Below are 18,409 nucleotides of genomic sequence, written 5' to 3'. Positions count from 1 at the left end.
GCCATTCTAACTGGTGTGAGATGGTATCTCATTGTGGTTTTGATTTGCATTTCTCTGATGGCCAGTGATGATGAGCATTTTTTCATGTGTCTGTTGGCTGTATGAATGTCTTCTTTTGAGAAATGTCTGTTCATATCCTTTGCCCACTTTTTGATGGGGTTGTTTGTTTTTTTCTTGTAAATTTGTTTGAGTTCTTTGTAGGTTCTGGATATGAGCCCTTTGTCAGATGAGTAGATTGCAAAAATTTTCTCCCATTCTGTAGGTTGCCTGTTCACTCTGATGGTAGTTTCTTTTGCTGTGCAGAAGCTCTTTAGTTTAATGAGATCCCATTTGTCAATTTTGGCTTTGGCTGCCGTTGCTTTTGGTGTTTTAGACATGAAGTCTTTGCCCATGCCTATGTCCTGAATGGTACTACCTAGGTTTTCCTCTAGGATTTTTATGGTATTAGGTCTAACATTTAAGTCTCTAATCCATCTTGAATTAATTTTCGTATAAGGAGTAAGGAAAGGATCCAGTTTCAGCTTTCTACTTATGGCTAGCCAATTTTCCCAGCACCATTTATTAAATAGGGAATCCTTTCCCCATTTCTTGTTTCTCTCAGGTTTGTCAAAGATCAGATGGCTGTAGATGTGTGGTATTATTTCTGAGGACTCTGTTCTGTTCCATTGGTCTATATCTCTGTTTTGGTACCAGTACCATGCTGTTTTGGTTACTGTAGCCTTGTAGTATAGTTTGAAGTCAGGTAGCGTGATGCCTCCAGCTTTGTTCTTTTGACTTAGGATTGTCTTGGAGATGCGGGCTCTTTTTTGGTTCCATATGAACTTTAAAGCAGTTTTTTCCAATTCTGTGAAGAAACTCATTGGTAGTTTGATGGGGATGGCATTGAATCTATAAATTACCTTGGGCAGTATGGCCATTTTCACGATATTGATTCTTCCTATCCATGAGCATGGTATGTTCTTCCATTTGTTTGTGTCCTCTTTTATTTCACTGAGCAGTGGTTTGTAGTTCTCCTTGAAGAGGTCCTTTACATCCCTTGTAAGTTGGATTCCTAGGTATTTGATTCTCTTTGAAGCAATTGTGAATGGAAGTTCATTCATGATTTGGCTCTGTGTTTGTCTGTTATTGGTGTATAAGAATGCTTGTGACTTTTGCACATTAATTTTGTATCCTGAGACTTTGCTGAAGTTGCTTATCAGCTTAAGGAGATTTTGGGCTGAGACAATGGGGTTTTCTAAATATACAATCATGTCATCTGCAAACAGGGACAATTTGACTTCTTCTTTTCCTAACTGAATACCCTTGATTTCTTTCTCTTGCCTGATTGCCCTAGCCAGAACTTCCAACACTATGTTGAATAGGAGTGGTGAGAGAGGGCATCCCTGTCTTGTGCCAGTTTTCAAAGGGAATTTTTCCAGTTTTTGCCCATTCAGTATGATATTGGCTGTGGGTTTGTCATAAATAGCTCTTATTATTTTGAGGTACGTTCCATCAATACCGAATTTATTGAGCGCTTTTAGCATGAAGGGCTGTTGAATTTTGTCAAAAGCCTTTTCTGCATCTATTGAGATAATCATGTGGTTCTTGTCTTTGGTTCTGTTTATATGCTGGATTATGTTTATTGATTTGCGAATGTTGAACCAGCCTTGCATCCCAGGGATGAAGCCCACTTGATCATGGTGGATAAGCTTTTTGATGTGTTGTTGAATCCGGTTTGCCAGTATTTTATTGAGGATTTTTGCATCGATGTTCATCAGGGATATTGGTCTAAAATTCTCTTTTTTTGTTGTGTCTCTGCCAGGCTTTGGTATCAGGATGATGTTGGCCTCATAAAATGAGTTAGGGAGGATTCCCTCTTTTTCTATTGATTGGAATAGTTTCAGAAGGAATGGTACCAACTCCTCCTTATACCTCTGGTAGAATTCAGCTGTGAATCCATCTGGTCCTGGACTTTTTTTGGTTGGTAGGCTATTAATTATTGCCTCAATTTCAGAGCCTACTATTGGTCTATTCAGGGATTCAACTTCTTCCTGGTTTAGTCTTGGAAGAGTGTAAGTGTCCAGAAAATTATCCATTTTTTCTAGGTTTTCCAGTTTATTTGCGTAGAGGTGTTTATAGTATTCTCTGATGGTAGTTTGTATTTCTGTGGGGTCGGTGGTGATATCCCCTTTATCATTTTTAATTGCGTCGATTTGATTCTTCTCTCTTTTCTTCTTTATTAGTTTTGCTAGTGGTCTGTCAATTTTGTTGATCTTTTCAAAAAACCAACTCCTGGATTCATTGATTTTTTGGAGGGTTTTTTGTGTCTCTATCTCCTTCAGTTCTGCTCTGATCTTAGTTATTTCTTGCCTTCTGCTAGCTTTGGAATGTGTTTGCTCTTGCTTCTCTAGTTCTTTTAATTGCGATGTTAGAGTGTCAATTTTTGATCTTTCCTGCTTTCTCTTGTGGGCATTTAGTGCTATAAGTTTCCCTCTACACACTGCTTTAAATGTGTCCCAGAGATTCTGGTATGTTGTATCTTTGTTCTCATTGGTTTCAAAGAACATCTTTATTTCTGCCTTCATTTCGTGATGTACCCAGTAGTCATTGAGGAGCAGGTTGTTCAGTTTCCATGTAGTGGAGCGGTTTTGATTGAGTTTCTTAGTCCTGAGTTCTAGTTTGATTGCACTGTGGTCTGAGAGACAGTTTGTTATAATTTCTGTTCTTGTACATTTGCTGAGGAGTGCTTTACTTCCAATTATATGGTCAATTTTGGAGTAAGTACGATGTGGTGCTGAGAAGAATGTATATTCTGTTGATTTGGGGTGGAGAGTTCTATAGATGTCTATTAGGTCTGCTTGCTGCAGAGATGAGTTCAATTCCTGGATATCCTTGTTAACTTTCTGTCTTGTTGATCTGTCTAATGTTGACAGTGGAGTGTTGAAGTCTCCCATTATTATTGTATGGGAGTCTAAGTCTCTTTGTAAGTCTCTAAGGACTTGCTTTATGAATCTGGGTGCTCCTGTATTGGGTGCATATATATTTAGGATAGTTAGCTCTTCCTGTTGAATTGATCCCTTTACCATTATGTAATGGCCTTCTTTGTCTCTTTTGATCTTTGATGGTTTAAAGTCTGTTTTATCAGAGACTAGGATTGCAACCCCTGCTTTTTTTTGTTCTCCATTTGCTTGGTAAATCTTCCTCCATCCCTTTATTTTGAGCCTATGTATGTCTCTGCGTGTGAGATGGGTCTCCTGAATACAGCAGACTGATGGGTCTTGACTCTTTATCCAGTTTGCCAGTCTGTGTCTCTTAATTGGAGCATTTAGTCCATTTACATTTAAGGTTAAGATTGTTATGTGTGAACTTGATCCTGCCATTATGATATTAACTGGTTATTTTGCTCGTTAGTTGATGCAGTTTCTTCCTAGCCTCGATGGTCTTTACATTTTGGCATGTTTTTGCAATGGCTGGTACCGGTTGTTCCTTTCCATGTTGAGTGCTTCCTTCAGGGTCTCTTCTAAGGCAGGCCTGGTGGTGACAAAATCTCTAAGCATTTGCTTATCTGTAATGGATTTTATTTCTCCTTCACTTATGAAACTTAGTTTGGCTGGATATGAAATTCTGGGTTTAAAATTCTTTTCTTTAAGAATGTTGAATATTGGCCCCCACTCTCTTCTGGCTTGTAGAGTTTCTGCCGAGAGATCTGCTGTGAGTCTGATGGGCTTCCCTTTGTGGGTAACCCGACCTTTCTCTCTGGCTGCCCTTAAGATTTTTTCCTTCATTTCAACTTTGGTGAATCTGGCAATTATGTGTCTTGGAGTTGCTCTTCTCGAGGAGTATCTTTGTGGCATTCTCTGTATTTCCTGGATTTGAATGTTGGCCTGCCCTACTAGGTTGGGGAAGTTCTCCTGGATGATATCCTGAAGAGTGTTTTCCAACTTGGTTCCATTTTCCCCCTCACTTTCAGGCACCCCAATCAGACGGAGATTTGGTCTTTTTACATAATCCCATACTTCTTGCAGGCTTTGTTCATTTCTTTTTCTTCTTTTTTCTTTTGGTTTCTCTTCTCGCTTCATTTCATTCATTTGATCCTCAATCGCTGATACTCTTTCTTCCAGTTGATCGAGTCGGTTACTGAAGCTTGTGCATTTGTCACGTATTTCTCATGTCATGGTTTTCATCTCTTTCATTTCGTTTATGACCTTCTCTGCATTAATTACTCTAGCCGTCAATTCTTCCACTTTTTTTTCAAGATTTTTAGTTTCTTTGCGCTGGGTACGTAATTCCTCCTTTAGCTCTGAGAAATTTGATGGACTGAAGCCTTCTTCTCTCATCTTGTCAAAGTCATTCTCCGTCCAGCTTTGATCCGTTGCTGGCGATGAGCTGCGCTCCTTTGCCGGGGGAGATGTGCTCTTATTTTTTGAATTTCCAGCTTTTCTGCCCTGCTTTTTCCCCATCTTTGTGGTTTTATCTGCCTCTGGTCTTTGATGATGGTGATGTACTGATGGGGTTTTGGTGTAGGTGTCCTTCCTGTTTGAGAGTTTTCCTTCTAACAGTCAGGACCCTCAGCTGTAGGTCTGTTGGAGATTGCTTGAGGTCCACTCCAGACCCTGTTTGCCTGGGTATCAGCAGCAGAGGCTGCAGAAGATAGAATATTTCTGAACAGCGAGTGTACCTGTCTGATTCTTGCTTTGGAAGCTTCCTCTCAGGGGTGTACTCCACCCTGTGAGGTGTGGGGTGTCAGACTGCCCCTAGTGGGGGATGTCTCCCAGTTAGGCTATTCAGTGGTCAGGGACCCACTTGAGCAGGCAGTCTGTCCCTTCTCAGATCTCAACCTCCGTGTTGGGAGATCCACTGCTCTCTTCAAAGCTGTCAGACAGAGTCGTTTGCGTCTGCAGAGGTTTCTGCTGCTTTTTTGTTGTTGTTGTTGTTGTTGTTGTTGTGTAGCTGTGCCCTGTCCCCAGAGGTGGAGTCTACAGAGACAGGCAGGTTTCCTTGATCTGCTGTGAGCTCCACCCAGTTGTAGCTTCCCAGCAGCTTTGTTTACCTACTTAAGCCTCAGCAATGGCGGGCGCCCCTCCCCCAGCCTTGCTGCTGCCTTGCCGGTAGATCACAGACTGCTGTGCTAGCAATGAGGGAGGCTCCGTGGGCGTGGGACCCTCCCGGCCAGGTGTGGGATATGATCTCCTGGTGTGCCTGTTTGCTTAAAGCGCAATATTGGGGTGGGAGTTACCCGATTTTCCAGGTATTGTGTGTCTCAGTTCCCCTGGCTAGGAAAAGGGATTCCCTTCCCCCTTGCGCTTCCCAGGTGAGGCGATGCCTCGCCCTGCTTCAGCTCTGGCTGGTCGGGCTGCAGCAGCTGACCAGCACCGATCGTCCGGCACTCCCCAGTGAGATGAACCCAGTACCTCAGTTGAAAATGCAGAAATCACCGGTCTTCTGTGTCGCTCACGCTGGGAGTTGGAGACTGGAGCTGTTCCTATTCGGCCATCTTGCTCCGCCCCCTCTACGTACTTTATACTAGCTGTAATCTTCCAAATTTAATATAAATTTATTAATTTTGAGTGATATGAGAAGAATTTACTTATGTCCACTTTTCTACTAATCATAAGTTATTTTATAAATTTGACGTCGTTGATTACAAAAGACTAAATCTTTAAACTGAGCCTATGGTGAGAAATAAATCAATGCTACATATGTAGTATGTGTAATTTCTTTTAATTTGCTAATTATCAAGTGCTACTTTCAAGAAAAATTTCAATTGGCAGCATTTTACACAAATTCAGACTATTATCAGTATTGCTACTTTTGTAAATGCTAACAGTGTAGGAAAAAGGAGCCCATTGATAATTCGTGATTAACAATACAGACACTGAAAATGTATAAAATTGTATTCTGTTACATTTAGCTTAACGGATCATTCACACTTAGATTATGCCCTGCAGAACATCGATGGCACTGATATATTATCAGCTATAGCCAGTCATTACCGTGACTAGTACCAAACTAAGGTACTGATTTCAGAATTCCCAAGCAGTCTTTATAAACTGGAGTAGAATTTACAAATGTTGACCTTGTATTGGATATGGGAGTGTTAAAATAACTGTGTTTTCAGCAAAAACTTCCATAGGTCATTCAGAGAGGGCTATGTGAGATAAGAAACTAAAGCGTAAATTGAAAATATACAAAGATTGCAGGTATATCCTATAGATTAGAAAATAAGTTCCTACCATGTTTATTTATATTTCCTGCTCCTTCCTCAATCTGGAGAAGGCACTAATCTGATTCTTAGAGCATAGTCTTTGTTAGGCCCATTTAATAATGCACACAGTCTCCCCTAAAAGCAGGATTCTATCTCCATTCTTTCCATTACATTTTTCTGCTTAAGACATTAGCAGCACCCAAGCCAGCAGATCAGACAAGTTTTTCTTTTTCTCTAAATCTACTTGGCTAGATGGGTACCTCCAGAGTAGTGGTTTGTCTGACTAGGACATTCTTTCACTGAGTGGCACCCTGAACAGAACACTAAATAGACATATTCCAATGCATGGGAAGTAAAAGCAGCCAGATTGCTTGGTAAACCGAAGATGTATGATGCATTTCAAACTTTTTTCAATACCTGCTTATTGTTATTGTGATCTAGAGTAGCTTATTAAAATGTAACTGCTTTTTGATAATATCTACAGTATATACAGTACCATCTAAAATCCTGTAAACCAGAGGGAGCAAATAACAGGGCAGAATTTAGTGATTTCTATGTACATGCCTACAATACCATGATAATACCAAACTTCACTAGCACCTCTTAAATGTATTTCCTTCTGATCACAATATTAATGCCAACATTATTATCAACCAAAAATCCCTCTCTTTATGATTTTAAGGTCTTCCATATATGTTTTTGCTTTGAACAGATGTCTGAGATAATTAGAACTATCATAGCAGTTAAATTTTCAGGCAGAAGATTTCTGTAATAGACTCTTGAAGAGTTAACAGATTCATTTAGGAGCCACCCACAATTAAGGCACTTTATCTAACCTTTTGAGGGATCTGGGCAAGGGCTGATGCAATCATGTTGGCCCTTTCTTCTGACATGTTACTGATCATCGACCCCAGAGAAAACACCACAACACCATTTTCTCCAGAGCTCTGGACAAACTCTTCCATTTCCTGTGAAGAAAGAATTTGTTCTATCAGAAAAGAGCAACAGCACAGAAAACACTATTGACAGGATTGTTACAAACATCTAAGAGAGAAAGTCAGAAGCTATTGGAGTAATTTTTTTAAACTGACCCAATCATCCAGTTTCTTTGAAAGATGTCTAATATAACATATATGTAATCTTTTATGCAAATTTGTGTAAATATGTTTGCATATGCATGTATGTATGTGTGTGTAGGGAAGAATGAAACAAAGCTATGACACTGCAGTAGGAGGAGATAATGCTAGAAAATATTACACCCAGACTCTTTATTTATAATATTATAATTACTAACATAGGTTATTGGAAGGTGGCTTTACTTGGCTTTAATTTTTTTTTTTTTTTTTTGTAGTTCTACTAAATCTCTTGTGTTTGGTACAGTTTTATTTTATTTTATTTTTTCTGTTCAGTTCTTTTAGTTAGGAGTCATTGGAACCATTACATAACTATGAGCAATGAGGAAAAGTTAGTTACAATAAGAATGATTTTATATCTACATTTCTTTAGCTTCTTTAGCTCTCTAACCCTTAATATTTCACTTAAAGTTAGAGTTTCCTAGACTTACCCTACTACCGCTCACTACCCCTGACCCCCCTCAACAAAAAAACCTTAGAAGCTGAAGTATAAGAATCACTGACATTCAGCAGTCTGGTATTGTGGTTTGGAATTTCTGGGAAATAGTTCTGAGAATTCCATTTATAATACAGTATTATATACTATATAGTTACATAATTGAGTGATTTTATTTCTCAGGTCATTGTTTAGGTATAACTCTGACATCTTTTGTCCTGATATTACACTGTGAAATTGATGTGCTGATTGGTAACTGAATGTGAGGGACCCTCATCATCACTTTGCTGTGTCTCACAGGGAGCAGTTGCATCACAGTGGGAGAGGTCACCAGGCCTTTCTCCAGTGGAGACCTACTCACCCTGTAGAGTAGCTCCCTCACACTATATGAAGCTCCTGGTGAATATGTGTTTGCTTAGAAATGATTGAGAATGAATTATTCTGACTTGTGTTTCCTGATGTGTTCCTGTTTTTAAACTTAAATCCATTCTAATTCCACATCGCTCAGTGTATTCTCTCTCTCTCTCTCTCACACACACACACACACACACACACACACACAAAAAAAAAAGAGAGAGAGAGAGAGAGAGAAAGAGGAAAAGAAATGTAGACCCATACATTTCCTGGATATCATATCAAAATTGTATACCCATCTTTTTGTTGCTGTTGTCCCTTTTGTTCTAAATTCTTTTTTTCTCAGTAAAATAATGACCAACCCCTTCTATCATAACAAATATACTTTCTGGTCCTAATCATTGGGGTAAATTTCTTTATAAAACTGTTTACAAATAAAAAAAAAATTTTAAAGTATGTCAGTGCAGACCAAATATTGGTATTTTTGAAAAATGTAATTTAACTTTATGACATCTTTTTTTTTTTTTTTTGAGATGGAGTCTTGCTCTGTCATCCAAGCTGGAGTGCAATGATGCAATCTTGGCTCATTGCAACCTCTGCCTTCTGGGTTCAAGCAATTCTCCTGCCTCATCTTCCTGAGTAGCTGGGATTAAAGACACCTACCACCACAACTGGCTAATTTTTCTGTCTTTAGTAGAGGCATGTTTCACCATCTTGGCCAGGCTGGTCTTCAACTCCTGACCTTGTGATCCACCCACCTTGGCCTCCCAAAGTGCTGGGATTACAGGCGTAAGCCACTGCACCAGGCCTGACATCAGTTTTAATTGGAGAGTCAGTGTATGGCTATTAGAGATAATTCACTAGGCATCCAGGAACTCAGTGTAATTGCAGTTGCCTGTAGCCACATTTAATGTAACTTGAGTTCAATGTTTTGTCTCATTCACTGCAAAAGCCTTCTTCATCCACCCAGTATTGAAATAATAAAATATCTGTTTATAGACAGATTAGCACTGATCTCATTCTGTGATGTCTTTAGGAAAGTAATGGTAAAAGAAGATCAATGTAAGTAGTCTTGTAAAAGTGTGAAAATTTAGAAAAAGAAAATAATTTTACCCATATCTCTGTCTAGAGATATCACCAACTTAAAATGAGTACCATTTCATTATAGCTTTAATTCTATTTATATAACTCAATGTACATACATGATGCTTATTTAGAAAATTTTAATCTCATTGCATATGCCTTTTCATCTTACAAAAAATTGTGATCTTGTTCTACTCATCATTTTGTTTCTTAGTTTCCAACTATACCTGTAATATGGTTGACAGTGTGATTAAACATTTTTTTGAAAGAAGGATTGTGATGGCATGGCATGCACATTGTGTAAGTTTTTAACCATTTCTTAATATAAGATATTTGAATTATTTCCAGAGATTTTTAAGTGAATATTTGCTACTAATATTGAATCTTACCATCATGATTTATTCTCTGTACAGTTTCATGTGAATATATTATAAAGGAAATGCCTATAGGCATTTTTAACCAACCCTTTTTTCAAAATCTCCCTAGTAATCCTCTTCAGTCTTTAATGATAATAACATTCACATACTTGTGATAGTGTAGAGATATATAATTTTCTAATGGCCAGTCCTTTTTTTTTTGGCCTCCCATATTCCCCCTTACTCTGAGTTAAACACTCTGAATGAAAAATATCCTGCCATTCCTTCTGAAAATGTCAAGCAAACAAATCAAACAGGAATACATTACCTTAGGCAGGGGTTTGGCTGGTTTACAGTGAAGTCCTCCAACAAAATCAACATTTGGTAAGAATGGGCGAGGAAATTCAAAATCCCAATAGGTTCGAATGAGCCACATTTCAGCTTTGCTCATTGTCTCAAATAATGTAGTGGGTCTTCCTAATGGAAAAAACAAAACAAAACAAAAGGTAGCTAACACAAGAATTGTTATTTGAATATGCAGGTATTTTCCTGAAAGGACTTGGAATGACACACCAAAAGATATACAAAATGTCTGTGCATTGATAAAATATATATACATACATTTATATATAGTCATAATTTAATTTTTATGTATTGCATATGTTGCTCATATGTATATATAAGGAAGGCAAAGTATTCAGAGATCTGTAAGAAGATCTCTGAATCTTCTTACATCTTTAATGTAACATCAATATATTTAACATCTTTAATGTAACATCAGTATATTCACAATCATAAATAATTATTAAAATAAGTCATTAATATGGTTTGGCTGTCCCCATGCAAATATCCTCTCATCTTGAATTATAATTCCCAAATTCCCATGTGTCCAGGGAGGGACCAAATGGCAGCTGATGGGATAATGGGGTGAATTCCTCCATGTTGTTTTCATGATATTCAATGAGTTCTCATGAGATCTGATAGTTTTATAAGTGTCTGGCATTTCCCCTGCTTGCACCTCTCTCTCTTGCCGCTAAGTGAGAAGATCCAAGCTTGCTTCCCCTTAGCCTTTCGCCATGATTCTCACTTTCCTGAGGCATCCCAGCCATGTGGAACCATGAATCTATTAAACTTCTTTGCTTTATAAATTACCCAGTCTCAAGTATTTCTTTATAGCACTGTGAGAATGGACTAATGTAGCCACTATGAACTTAAATACACATTTGTCTTCTCTCTGAAGCTGCAATAGTAACAAATATACATTTAGATAACTCTTTCAGTTCCACAATTAATTCATCTTACCCATGAAAACAGCTTTCCAGGAAGTACTCTAGTCTCTACAATTTATTGAGCTAGTTCCTTGATCCTTGGTTCTCCAAGTAAACCATGAGATTTTTTAGAGTAACACTGAAATCTTCATACTACTACATCTTGGTTTATCTTAAGATCTTACTATAATTAGATTTTTAAAATAAATATATTTACAAATGAGAACTAAAAATTTTTCAGAATTTATCGACACAGAGATATGTGCTCTTCCTTAACTTGGCCTATATTTTGTTTGATGGAGAGATGCAGTTTAATAAAATACAGATTGAAACTTAGATGTTCGCTTTCAACAAGATTTCAGTTTTTGACAGAAATAATTGTCAAGCTGTTAGTGAAGGAATGTATAAACATTAGAAATCTCAAGTTTTAGGCTTCTGTTTCTGGAGTAGAGTCACTATATTTCTCAACTGTGAAGGAATTCTTGTTATGTGAAAAAATTTTAATTTCTAAATGAGAAAATTGAGGTACTCAAAGAGAAACACATTCCTCAATCCTGCATTGCTAATTTTTCTAGAAATATGTGTAAATACTAAATTTATATGTCTGCCTCCGTGAAGATTTTTTTGAGGTATCTATTGACTTTTTTTAAAGATGAAAAAATGTATAGCAAAATGATATGTGATGAAATCATAAGCGCTTTACATTGAAGGTTTATGATTCTTTGGGCATCCTGTAGTAGTGATGGTCCCAGGGTTCTAATTGATTCTATAAGGTCAACATTCTATAATATTTTTGAGATTGATAGATCATCTTACATTTGCAATTTGTAATTTCCCTTAAAAACACTATCTTCTGACATAGTATTTGTATAAGCTCACCTTCAAAGGCACAGAAAAGTTAGGACTTAATAAGCACTAATTGGACACATGACTTACCTAGAACTTCACTGTAAAACTGGTCCCACTTCTTTATATCATGTATTTGAAACCAAAAGTCAAAATAAAGCTTATGTATCATATTTTTTATCCTTTCTGTGAAAGTCATTTGATCACTTAATTCTGACATAACAACAGGTACATAGGAAGGAGGGAACAGAAATCCTCCACCATTCTTCTCAAATGTGTAGCCAACAGTGAAGCGGAGGCTGTACACGAAGGGTATGTTAAATAGCTCAGCCAGTAGCTCCCCACAGGGATTAAGGGCATCTGCCAGAATGACATCAAACTTTGTCTCTTTTAGTTTTGTCATAAGTTTCTTGTTCAAAACTGCATCTTTACAGAGCTTTTCACTATAGTAATAATATTCCCAACACAATTCTTGTAGTTTTGAAAAATATGACAAAAATGTACTGTTTGAAATACTGTATGTCCAAATATCGAGAAGCTTCATAAGAGAATCTTCCATATCATTTTTAGTTAAAGATGTAGGATAAACTTCAAATTTAATAGCAGATGATTTACTGTCATTGACAAAAGTAGAAGCCGAGGATGTCAACACAGTCACTTCATGACCTCTCCGAACAAGCTCTTCCAGGATTGTCTTCATATTTATCCAATGGCTGTATTCTGTGGGCCACACCAGCACCTTTCCACAACTCCCAGAGCTAAAATAACAACTGAGTTGTAACAGCAGAAAGACTGACGTCCATTTCAGAGACATCCTGGTCTCATGCAATCCTTCTTTTCCAGTTGCTGTTTCTTTCTGTCATTTCTCATACTTAAATCTGAGGATAAATCAATCAAGTTAAAATATAACTGCTAAAGTTAAAAATAAACACATAATATTAACAGTCTGAATAGGTGCATGCCAAGGAGACAAACAAAAGATAGATGACCTCATATTTATTTTAGTGTGTTAGGTGTTCTTTTGTGTTTATAACTACTCTAGTCAAACAATAACATTTAGGACCCAGCATATGTAATATGTAAGTAATCTCTCTTATGTAATTATTTTATAATGCTGTTAAGAACAGTGGTAAATGAGAGGCTCCTGCGACTTCAATGCCCTGCACACAGAGAGATGAAGTAATTATACAACACAAACAGCATTTTTAATATCATGGTACAAGGAATGTCTTCTAAAACTTTGTTGATATATAATTCATATACCATATGATTCACCAATTAGTGTGTACAGTTCAGTGTTTCCTAGTATATTCAGAATTTTACATCCACTGCAACAATCAGTATTACCTCTAAAAAATTATATATAATAGCCTTTAACCCCCCACTCTGAAATTTTGCATCCATCCTACCCTAGGCAACCACTAATCTAATTTCTATCTCTATAGATTAGCATTTTCTCTACCTTTCAAAAAATAAATGAGGATTTTTCCAGCGATCATGGCAGATGGGGTGAAATTTCAGCTCTAGACAGAGTAGCATGTGGAGGCTTGCACTGTGAATTTTAGCTGCAGATCAACTGCAAGAACAGACCAGCAATTCTGAGAGGACCCACAGACCCTCTGCAGTAAGTGTACTGCTCTTGCAGGCCCTGGGAGACATACCAAATACTGTGAGTGCCCCAACAATGGAAGTGGCAAAAGGATAGCCCCCTCTCCCGAATACGCATCCCCACTGGAGAAGCTGAAGGTCTGTTTGTGGGAGAAGTTCCTGACTTTACCTGGAGCTGAGTCAAGTTAGAGAACCAAGCCAAGCAAAATACAGGGGTAGAGGAAGTAGCAGAAAGCCACTAGGAGCTCTCTGGATACCCAAGTGGCTCATTCCTGCCTGGCACCACAGGAATCCATCATGAAGGTGACCAGCGGAGCAGGGGGTTCAAAGATTCTCCTCAGGGCCTGAAAGCCTGAAGGGATGAGTAACTCCTCCCTTCTCAGGCCCAGTCCCAAGACACAAAACCACTTGCATCAGCAGCATGTGTCAGCAAGATAGAAGCAGGAAGAGAGCCGGCCAGAAGACACTTACCCTGGCTGGAAGACATGTACCCCTGAAGATCAAGAAAGAGGCTGTCCAGGTACTACATAGTAGTCACGTCAGAGTGGGACACTTACTGTTTACAGAGGACTGTAAAACCCCTGTCCCATACTCACTTGGGACTGATGCCATTTTAGGCCTGAGCCCACCTGCACCCAGGCACTCATTAAAGCTGCATATTGCTCCACACAGCCTCATGTTGTCTGTTGGCGCACTCCGGGGGTTCAAACCGATTCAAGAACCTTACATCTGGTGGGAAAACCCGGGAGGGGCTCAGGTCTGTGTTGCTCACAGACCTACCCATTCTCCCCAGAGAGCAGGCCACAGCAACCAGACAAAGGAAGCTCCTCAGCTTCCAGTTGCCTCTCTGTGCATGCACATTGGTCACTGATCTTGCCTACTGGTAAGTTTCCCTGGGAGCCCAGTTAACAGGGGAAAATCTGCATGGCCTCTCTTGGTTTCTCTGGTCCAAAAATCCAGCATTGATCCAACAAGGTTCCAGCATGTGCCAGGCACTCACTCATCATCTGGTCTTAGGGGGATGCCACTAAGCCATTTGACCCCTTTCCAGGAACCAAAAAGGCAGCGGTGATGATAGCTCCTTTTATCGTCTCCTTCCAGCTGTCCAGGATGGTCTCCTTTTTCCCTGTTCTCCTGAGCCTACTCTTTGATATGGAAAACTCCTGGTCCTCCATTCCAAAAAACAGCCTTCCAGGTTGCCTCATAAAAAATCTGCAAACCTTAGACCGCAGGCAAGACATCCGCCCTAAGTGCCTTATCTTTTTTATACAATAAAGCCTGGTCAGACTGTGAATTAGATTAGATAACGAGTCCAAATGGCCCACAAATAGATCATTCTACTTTATAATTTTAACTGACTTAAGCAGTTATTGCCAGCCACTGGAAAAATGGGGAGAAATTCCTTGTGTCCAGGACTTTTTGCACTCAGATCACAAACTGACCTCTGCAATTCTTGCTTACCTGTTCAAATCCTTCTCCATTCTCATCTCCCTCATCATCTTTCTCCTCCTGACCCTACCTCTTTTCCTCATTGGATCCAGCTGACTGCTGTCCACCCCTCCCAGCCCCTACCCCTCCATCTCAACCATCTTCATTAACTCCCCAATCTTCCTCATTGTCTTCTCAGCCATCATCTTTCCAGCTGACATCACCTCCAAAATTAGCCACTTCTTTTCCTACACCGTCCTCTCCTCAGGACAACTCTAGCATTGCTTGTACTCATTCTCCTTCCTCACTGCCCTCTCCTGAAGCCCGTACCCATCATGTCACCTTACATCCCTATCTGTCCTCCACTGCCTATCAACTCAACCCCCCTTTCCCCTTCAAACCCTCAGCAAGAATCCCTTCTGGCTTCTTCCTTCTCTCCTGCCCACACCAGCGTAGGCACCATCTTTGGCCCATGCACCACCCGTACTTCAGCGCTGGTGCTAGAATGCTCCCTTCAGGAAGTAGCAGGAACTGAAAGTATTGTTAGAATTCATGTTCCCTTCTTCCTCACTGATCTCTCTCAGATTAACAAAAGACTCAGTTCATTTTCAGAAGACCCTACCTCTTATATTAGGGAGTTTCAGTACCTTATACAGTCTTATGAACTAACCTGGCACGACCTCTACTTATCCTCTCTTCCACCCTCACCCCAGAAGACCGGGTCCATATTTGGACCCTAGCTCAGGTGTATGCTAATACAATTCATCAGCAAACTCCTGCCCAGCCTGCTGGCACAGAGGCAGTCCCGAATCAGGAATCCCACCAGGATTGTCAAGACAGGGCCTCTGGACACTGCCATCAAGACCACATGATTGTGTGTCTCCTTGCAGGACTCAAAAAGGATTCTCATAAAGTCATAGACTATGAAAAACTTTCAGAAATCACCGAAGGTGCTGACAAAAACCCAACCCTTTTTCTCTTCTGTTTAACTGAAGTCATGAGAAAATATACCAACCTAGACCCAGCCAGCCCAGAAGGAACCACTATTTTAAACCTTTGCTTCCTCAACCAATCTACCCCTGACATTTGGCGCAAGCTTCAGAAGCTTGACTACGGCTCTCAAACCCCACAATGAAACCTTCTTAATTTAGCCTTCAAAGTCTTTAATAGTTGTGATGAGGAAAGTAAAAGAAAAAAAAAAAGGACAGTTTCAAATGCTTGCCTCCACCATCAGGGGCCCTGTAGGCCCACGGGGCTGCAGCTCCACACAGAGGCCTCCTAGCAATCCACCTCCACCTAGTGCCTATTATCAAGTGCGGCAATGAAGGCCACTGGTCTAGGCAATGCCCAAACCCAGGTAAGCCCACCAGGCCGTGCCCCCTCTGCAGAGGACCCCACTGGAAGTCAGACTGTGAGGAGCGCCAGCAAGGACCGCCCCCTTGCCTGCCCCAGCCGGCCAAAACCTCCTTCTCCGATCTCATCGTCCTTGCTGCTGAAGACGGACAGTGACCTGGAACAGACGCCCCAGCAACTACCATTGCTTCATCTGAGCCAAGGGTATCCCTGATGGTGGCAGGTAGGCCAGTATGTTTTTTGAAAATTAATATCAGGGCAACTTATTCTGTTTTACCTAAATTTTCAGGACCCAGCCAGTCCTCCCAAGTCTCTGTTGTGGGAATCAATGGACAAGTCTCCAAACTCCAAGCCCCCCCTCCACTTTTCTGCTCCTTGCACAACTTTTCCTTCAGTCACTCTTTCTTAGTCTTGGCCTCATGCCCAACTATGCTCCTAGGCAGAGACATCTTTTGAAAACTCCACACTGCTCTCCACTTCCACATTCCCCATAGTACCCAACACATCAACCCAGACCCCTCCAAGTCTTCTAACTTTTTCTACTCCTCCGACTTCCCACCCTAAAACATTCAACTTTTCCTTATCTCCCATCTGTAGTTAACCCCACTTTTTGAGATACTTCTACACCCTCAGTCACAGAACACCACACTCCCATCCACACCACCCTTAAGAAGTCCACTCAGTTCCTATCACAGAAGCAGTATCCCATCCCCCAAGCAACTCTCAAAGGCCTAAAGCATATCATTTCTCTCCTCCTCACCAGTCACCTATTCAGCCCAACAAACTCTCCTTTTAACACACCAGTTCTACCCGTTAAAAAGCCAGATGGAACTTATCACTTAATCCAGGACCTCAGTCTCATTAACCAAGCTCTACTCCCAGTAAGCCCAGTAGTTCCTAACCCATATACTTTACTTTCCACAATTCCCTCCAATGCCACTCATTTTTCTGTTCTAAACCTAAAGGATGCCTTTTTGCAATTCCTTTACACCCTGATTACCAGAACTTCTTTGCCTTTACGTGGGAAAGCTCCGACAACCACCTTTCATGTCAGCGCACCTGGTGTGTACTATCTCAAGGTTTTAGAGACAGCTCCCACCTTTTTGGGCAAGCCTTTGCTAGTGACTTCGGTACTTTATCCCTAAAATCGTCCTCTCTCCTTTAATATGTTAATAATCTGCTCCTGTGTAGCCCCTCTCAAAGAAACTGCAACACCCATACATACTATCTCTCTTTTAATCTTCTTGGCAGAACGGAGGTATCAGGTCTCCCCTAAGAAAGCACAAATATGCACCCCCCTAGTCACCTATCTAGGCCTAGCTCTTACCCGCTGAACCCAAGGTCTCACAACAGACCACATATCCCTCCTCCAGTCCCTCCCACCTCCACAAACTAAGCAAAAAATTATCTCTTTTCCAGGATTAGTGAAATATTTTAGGCTCTGGGTTTCCTCCTTTGATCTACTTGCCAAACCGTTATACCAAGCTGCTAAAAGCCCTCTCCATGAGCCTTTAAAACCTGCACAGCCTATTATCCAACCTTTCCATGTACTCCAAAAGGCTCTTATCTCAGCCCCCATCCTCACTCTCCCAGACCTCACTAAACCTTTCTCCCTCTATACTGATGAATGGCATGGAGTTGCACTAGGTGTTCTAACCTAGTCTCAGGGACTCACTCCCCAAGGTTGTTGCCTACTACCTCCCTAAACAGCTTGAAGCCACAGTTATCGGATGGCCTACCTGCCTCTGAGCATTGGTGGCAGCTGCTGTCCTCTCTGTTAAAAGCCTAAAACTATCTCTTCATGCCAACCTAACAGTTTATTCAACGCATAACATCAAAGACATGTTAGCTCACTGCAGTGTACTAAGTCTTTTCTCTGCCCCATATCTCCTCTAACTGTATGCTCTATTCATAGAAACTCCCCACATCACCATGCTAACCAGCTCCCATCTAAACCCAGCCATGCTCTTACCTGAAGTTACAACTGCCCAAAACTCTTATTCACACTCTTCTATGTGAATACTGTTCAAACCTTTCTTATACCTTTTTCAAACCTAACAGACCAATCCCTTCCAGATGCCTCCTTCACTTAGTTTGTAGATGGCAGCTCCTTCCTACATCAAGGACACCGACATGCTGGCTATGCTATAGTGTCACCGCCCCCCTCAACACTATTGAAGCCAATCCGCTCCTCCTAGGCACCACCTCCCAAAAAGCTGAACTCATTGCCCTCACTTGAGCTCTCACTCTAACATCCGGAAAACAGATCAATACATTCAAATTCTCATTATACGTTCCACATAGTGCACTCATAATCATCCATCTGGAAAGAACGAGGTTTCCTAACTGTAAATAATGCT

General features: G+C 40.4%; 1 protein-coding gene across 3 annotated transcripts in view; it reads right to left on the bottom strand.

Annotated features, from left to right (window-relative positions):
* LOC112624786 (UDP-glucuronosyltransferase 2B20) overlaps positions 1-15,455 on the bottom strand; it is a 34,108-nt gene extending 18,653 nt beyond the window's left edge. The window contains exons 1-4 of one of the 3 annotated variants that reach the window (XM_025385770.1): positions 15,367-15,455; positions 11,751-12,538; positions 9,875-10,023; positions 7,021-7,152 (exon numbers count right to left, since the gene is read on the bottom strand). In XM_025385770.1, the coding sequence (XP_025241555.1) occupies positions 7,021-7,152; positions 9,875-10,023; positions 11,751-12,474 (1,005 nt within the window). In that variant the 5' untranslated portion in view covers positions 12,475-12,538; positions 15,367-15,455. Of the gene's footprint in view, positions 1-7,020; positions 7,153-9,874; positions 10,024-11,750; positions 12,642-15,366 lie in introns of those variants that run through there. The other 2 variants (XM_025385772.1, XM_025385771.1) reach the window with 2 other exon arrangements.
* Positions 15,456-18,409: the final 2,954 nt, after the last annotated feature.

The sequence above is a fragment of the Theropithecus gelada genome, chromosome 5 (genome assembly GCF_003255815.1).
Source record: "Theropithecus gelada isolate Dixy chromosome 5, Tgel_1.0, whole genome shotgun sequence".
NCBI lineage: Eukaryota > Metazoa > Chordata > Mammalia > Primates > Cercopithecidae > Theropithecus > Theropithecus gelada.
This window is presented reverse-complemented; position numbering and strand designations above follow the sequence as displayed.